This window comes from Somniosus microcephalus, chromosome 13 (genome assembly GCF_052327205.1).
Source record: "Somniosus microcephalus isolate GS21.2 chromosome 13, FLI_Smic_1.0, whole genome shotgun sequence".
In the NCBI taxonomy this organism is placed as follows: domain Eukaryota; kingdom Metazoa; phylum Chordata; class Chondrichthyes; order Squaliformes; family Somniosidae; genus Somniosus; species Somniosus microcephalus.
Window position 1 is genome coordinate 66,387,693 of NC_140999.1, and position 6,390 is coordinate 66,394,082.

A 6,390-nucleotide genomic window follows, 5' to 3' on the forward strand; every position below is an offset into this window, starting at 1 on the left:
AGGTCATTCTTTAGAGCAAAAGGATTTCCCAATGACCCCCCCACCTTGTCAGCTGACAAAAGCCAGGGCTTTGCTTTTTCTTGTGGGGGCAGGGGGGCCCCCCCCAACCTCAACTAGACACAAGGAGTGCTGGATTAGATAGTTACCATGTCTGACGGTAAAGCTTTGCTCAGTTTACACCTTGTCCCTCCAGTCAGTGGGATTTAATGTTTACTACTAGTGTACCTAGGACTTCCTAATAGCCATTTCATGATTCACATCAACACCCAAAAGGCACACATCTGTCCAGCTGGTTTATTTGTTCAGGTCTACAGTTCAATCTCACTACATTGGGAAGAGAGAGCTCTTGGTTTCTTCATCCTGTACACTGCAGCCATCACCACCAACAGGGACAGAGCCACCACCATGAAGCCAATGGCTGCTCCACGCAGAAACCGAGAAGGAGACCCAGCAGCATCTATTGGGAGACACAAGGTGTTATATTCGGAAGGGTTCACAGTGGCCTATTGAAGAACCTCCACTTACCATTCTCTTCAAGCAGCTTCTTAGACAGACGACTCTCAACTTCCAGGAAAATAATGGGACCAGGAGCACTCACCAATGTTCCCTCATGGTCATCTGTATTCCTGCGTCTCTCTATTGGGAAATGAGACATTGTTAGCAGACAGTTTTGTCCTGATCCACTTTCCAACATGGTCACCCATGTATCATCTCCAAGGAGAAAGAAAAATCCTGACTAGACACTGGAGATCACACATTACCTGCTATATAGCCAGAGACCAACCCACGTTACACCATCTGCAATTCCAGTTCAATGTTTGCAATGATGGGCAAAAAGCTAGACACCACATAGACTGAAACTACTGGTGGGGGGGGAAGGGGAGTTCAGTTGAAGAGGAATTTAGAAAGCCAGAGAAAGAAGAAGGCAATAGTGCAGGGTAGCGATAGGGGAAATGATAACCAGAGTCTGAAAGGAGAGAGCATACAAACATAAGCATGCACCAGCAAATAGTTTCAGAATGGGTAAAAGAAAATATTAAAAGCTCTTTACCTGAATGCATGCAGCATTCGCAACAAGATAGATGAGTTGACAGCAAAAATAGAAATAAATGGGCATGATCTGATAGCCATTACAGAGACGTGGCTGCAAGGTGACCAAGGCTGGGAACTGAATATTCAGGGGTATTTGACATTTCGGAAGGATAGGCAGAAAGTAAAAGGAGGTGGGGTAGCTCTGTTAAAGGATGAGATCAGTGCAGTGGTGAGAAATGATATTGGCTCAGAGGAGCAGGATGGAGAATCAGATTGGGTGGAGATAAGATATAGTACAGGAAAGAAGTCACTGGTGGGAGTAGTCTACATCCCCCCCCACACACACACACACACAACAGTAGCTATACTGTAGGACAGAGTATATATCAAGAAATAATAGAGGCTTTTAAGAAAGTTACTGCGATAATCATAGGTGATTTGAATCTTCATATAGATTGGACAAATCAAATTGAGTAAGAGTTCATAGATTGTATTCGGGATGGTTTCTTAGAACAATACGTTGTCGAACCAACTAGGGAAGTGGCTATTTTAGATCTGGTAATGTGTAATGAGACAGGATTAATTAATGATCTCATAATAAAGGATCCTCTAGGGAACAGTGATCATAGTATGATAGAAGTTTCAGGACGAGAAACTTGGGTCTGAAACTAGTGTCCTAAACTTAAATAAAGGCAACTACAAAGGTATGAAGATAGAGTTGGCTAAAGTAGACTGGGAAAATAGATTAAAGGGTAAGAAAGTAGATAAGCACTGGCAGACATTTAAGGAGCTATTTCGTAACTCTCCAAGGTTTATTCCAGTTAGAAAGAAAGACTATGAGAAGGATAAACCATCCGTGGCTAACTAAGGAAGTTAAGGATGGTATCTAATTGAACGAAAAGGCATACAATGTTGTGAAGGTTAGTGGTAGGCCAGAGGATTGGGACAGCAAAGGATGACTAAAAAAAAAGGGAAAAGATAGATTATGAGTGTAAACTAGCAAAAAATATTTTAAAAGACAGCAAGTGCTTCTACAGGTAAATAAAAGGGAAGAGTAGCTAAAGTGAACATTGGTCCCTTAGAGGTTGTGGCTGGGGAATTAATAATGGGAAACAGGAAAATGGCAGAGACTTTGAACAAATATTTCATATCAGTCTTCACGGTTGAAGACACTAAAAGCATCCCAATAATAATTGATAATCAAGGGGCTATAGGGAGGGAGGAACTTAAAACAATGACTATCACTAGAGAGAAAGTAATCTAAGCAGTAGGCAAGCTAATGGGACTAAAGGCTGATAAGTCCCCTGGACCTGATGGCCTGCATCCTAGGGTCTAAAAGAAGTGGCTGCAGAGATAGTGGATGCATTGGTTGTAATCTAGCAAAATTCCCTGGATTCTGGAAAGGTCCCAGCGGATTGGAAAACCGCAAATGTAACACCCCTATTCAAGAAAGGAGGGAGGCAAAAAGCAGGAAGCTATAGGCCAGTTAGCCTAACATCGGTCATTGGGAAAATGCTGGAATCCATTATTAATTAATAGCAGGACATTTAGAAAATCATAATAAAACCACGTTGACTCTGATTAATTGTATGATTAGATCTGGGGGTCATTTTACATGAAACACAAATTTAGCATGCAGATACAGCAAGTAATTAGGAAGGCAAATGGAATGTTGGCCTTTATTGCTACAACTCTATAGGGTGCTGGAGACACCATACCTGGAATACTGCGTGCAGTTTTGGTCTCCTTATTTAAAAGTAGGGATATATTTGCATTGGAGGCAGTTCAGAGAAGGTTCACTAGATTAATTCCTGAGATGAAGAGGTTGTCAATGAAACAGGGTTGCCCCTATACTCACTGGAATTTAGATGAATGAGGTGATCTTATTAATACACAAGATTCTGAGGGGGCTCGAGTGTAGATACAGGGAGGATGTTTCCCCTCATGAGGGAATCTAGAACTAGGGGGGCACAGTTTCAGGATAAGGGGTTGCCTATTTAAAATGAAGATGAGGAGGAATTTCTTCTCAAAGTGTCATGAATCTTTGGAATTCTCTACCCCAGAGAGCTGTGGAGGCGGAGTAATTGAATATATGCAAGGTGGAAATATACGTTTGAGCTACAGGGGAGTCAAGGGTTATGGGGAAGTGGAGTTGAGGCCAAGATCAGATCAGCCATGATCTTATTGAATGGCGGAGCTGGCTTGAGGGGCCGAAAGGCCTACTCCTGCTCCTATTTCTTATGTTCTGACAGGATTTTAGTTAGGCCCTGGAGATACTCGTCATGAGTTGTGGCTCCCATTTATAGACAAGGGTCCTTCCCATTGAGAGCAGGTTTCTTCATATTGGAAGGGAGAGTGATAAACCCCCAGTTGCAGGGAACCAACTAGATATTACTACAAAAGTAAATTAGTTTGCTTTGACTAGAAACAAACTCTGGAGCAGAAGGAAATCCTTGGTTCAGCAAGAGATTAAATCAAGAACTCACTTAGGCCACATTTGGATGTACAGTCATCCTGAACCTCAGCACTGCAGTGCAAGGAAACCTAGAAGGGAAAGGAGTTTAGAGTGAGCTTCATGTAGACAGATAAACCAGGCTGTTATACAAGGAGCCAGGAAAGAGACCACACCTTGAGTATTGTGTGCAGTTTTGGTTACATTATCTGAGGAAGGATATTCTTGCCATGGAGGGAATGAAGCGAAGATTCACCAGACTGATGCCTGGGATGGCAGGAATGATGTATGAGGAGAGATTGGGTCGATTGGGCTTATACTCGCTGGAGTTTAGAAGAATGAGCGGGGATCTCATTTAAACTTAGAAAATTCTAACAGGGCTAGACAGACTAGATGCAGGAAGGATGTTCCCGATGGCGGGGGAGTCCAGAACCAGGGGTCACAGTCTAAAGATAAGGGGTAAGCCATTTAGGACAGAGATGAGGAGGAATTTCTTCACCCAGAGAGTGGTGAACCTGTGGAATTCTCTACCACAGAAGGCAGTTGAGGCCAATTCATTAAATATATTCAAGAAGGAGTTAGATATATTTCTTAAGGCTAAAGGGGTCAAGGAATATGGGGAAAAGGCAGGGACAGGGTACTGAGTTTGGATGATCAGCCATGATCTCATTGAATGGCGGAGCAAGCTCGAGGGGCCGAATGGCCTACTCCTGCTCCGATCTTCTATGTTTCTATGTTTCATTGGCTCAGACTCCTGTTTGGTTATCTGTCCAGTGAGAGGCTGGTCAGAATCTCCATCCAGGAAAACAAAAGTCTTCACTTCAAACTGTTTGTGATGGGTTGGGAACTGCAGGCTGGAAAACACAACCACCGGGTGTAGGAGGGTCTGGTAGTCATCACCATCATAGGGGCACCTGCAACAGAAGGGTCAGTAATAGAGAGTAGAGTAATACAGCACGGATAGAGGCCCTTCGGCCCATCGTGTCCGCGCCGGCCATCAAGCCCTGTCTAATCTAATCCCATATTCCAGCATTTGGCCCGTAGCCTTGTATGCTATGGCATTTCAAGTGCACATCCAAATGCTTCTTAAATGTTGTGAGGGTTTCTGCCTCCACAACCCTTTCAGGCAGTGAGTTCCAGACTCCAACCACCCTCTGGGTGAAAAAGTTCTTTCTCAAATCCCCTCTAAACCTCCCGCCCTTTACCTTGAATCTATGCCCCCTAGTTATTGACCCCTCTACTAAGGGAAAAAGCTCCTCAGCATCCATCCTATCTATGCCCCTCATAATTTTGTACACCTCAATCATGTCCCCCCTCAGCCTCCTCTGCTCCAAGGAAAACAAACCCAATCTGCCCAGTCTCTCTTCATAGCTGAAGCGCTCCAGCCCTGGTAACATCCTGGTGAACCTCCTCTGCACCCTCTCTAACGCGATTACATCCTTCCTGTAGTGTGGCGACCAGAACTGCACACAGTATTCCAGCTGTGGCCTAACCAGTGTTTTATACAGCTCCATCATAACCTCCTTGCTCTTATATTCAATGCCTCGGCTAATGAAGGCAAGTATCCCATATGCCTTTTTTACCACCTTATCCACCTGTTCCGCCGCCTTCAGGGATCTGTGTACTTGCACACCCAGATCCCTCTGACCCTCCGTCTTGCCTAGGGTCTTTCCATTCATTGTGTATTCCTTTGCCTTGTTAGACCCCCCAAAGTGCATCACCTCGCACTTTTCCGGGTTAAATTCCATTTGCCACTGTTCCGCCCATCTGACCAACCCATCTATATCGTCCTGCAGGCTGAGGCTACCCTCCTCGCTATTTACCACCCTACCAATTTTTGTATCATCCGCGAACTTACTGATCATACCCTTTACATTCATATCCAAGTCATTAATGTAGACCACAAACAGCAAGGGACCCAGCACCGATCCCTGTGGTACCCCACTGGCCACAGGCTTCCAGTCACAAAAACAACCTTCGACCATCACCCTCTGCCTTCTGCCACTAAGCCAGTTTTGTATCCAATGTGCCAAGGCACCCTGGATTCCATGGGCTCTTACCTTCTTGACCAGTCTCCTGTGCGGGACTTTATCGAAGGCCTTACTGAAATCCATGTATACCACATCCACTGCGTTACCCTCATCCACACACCTAGTCACCCCCTCAAAAAATTCAATCAAATTAGTCAGACATGATCTTCCCTTGACAAAGCCATGTTGACTATCCCTGATTAATCCTTGCCTCTCCAAGTGGAGACAAATTTTGTCCCTCAGGATTTTTTCCAATAATTTTCCTACCACTGATGTTAGGCTCACTGGCCTGTAGTTCCCCGGTTTTTCCCTACTACCCTTCTTGAATAAGTGGGAGCACCTGCAACAGGAGGGTCCGTCAGTGGGAGCACCTGCAACAGGAGGCTCAGTCAGTGGGAGCAGAAAAATAAATTATTGATCCAATAAAGAAAAGGGATTTTAGTTTGGCATTGGTGGCAAGGGTTAGAGTTCAATCCATTCCATCAATGAGAAAGTAGCCATCTACACCCAGACCTGGGCTACAATGTACTATTTAGTTCACCCCATTACTCTAAAGCTGGGGTCACATTCAGCTTTCTTAGTGCAATAGTAACTGTTGCATGGAACAATACTGAAAGCTTCAGGACCAATGTAGACAAACTTAGCTAAAGCCAACACTGTATTGGATTGTATTCATAGAACTATTCAGTACAAATCAAAGGACACCGCTCTGTCACTTTGCACGTCATTGGTTAGACTGCATCTAGAGTACTACACCCAGTTTTGGTCCCATCATGATGGTGATGGCAGTCTTGGAAAAGACGCCAACTACAAGAATGATTCCTAGCTACAAGAACCTTACCTACTCAGACACAATGAGCTGTGTCTACTTATCCT

General features: G+C 44.4%; 1 protein-coding gene across 1 annotated transcript; it reads right to left on the reverse strand.

The window, feature by feature from the left end:
- Window positions 1-280: 280 nt before the first annotated feature.
- On the reverse strand, window positions 281-6,060 carry LOC147108389 (zona pellucida sperm-binding protein 4-like). Its single transcript, XM_086004259.1, has 5 exons — window positions 6,056-6,060; window positions 4,305-4,398; window positions 3,519-3,576; window positions 526-636; window positions 281-457 (listed from the first exon to the last, which is right to left on the reverse strand). Exons 1-5 carry the CDS (start codon window positions 6,058-6,060, stop codon window positions 309-311), a joined length of 417 nt encoding a protein of 138 aa, XP_085860385.1. The 3' UTR covers window positions 281-308.
- Window positions 6,061-6,390: the final 330 nt, after the last annotated feature.

What these genes read in the sequence shown, in the direction of transcription:
- LOC147108389 (XM_086004259.1), bottom strand. An exon ending in TACATCCAAATGTGGCCTAA is followed by an intron (nt 637 to 3,518) that starts GTGAGTTCTTGA and finishes ATTTCCCAATAG; the next exon opens with AGAGACGCAGGAATACAGAT. An exon ending in GAAGCTGCTTGAAGAGAATG is followed by an intron (nt 458 to 525) that starts GTAAGTGGAGGT and finishes GTCTCCCAATAG; the next exon opens with ATGCTGCTGGGTCTCCTTCT.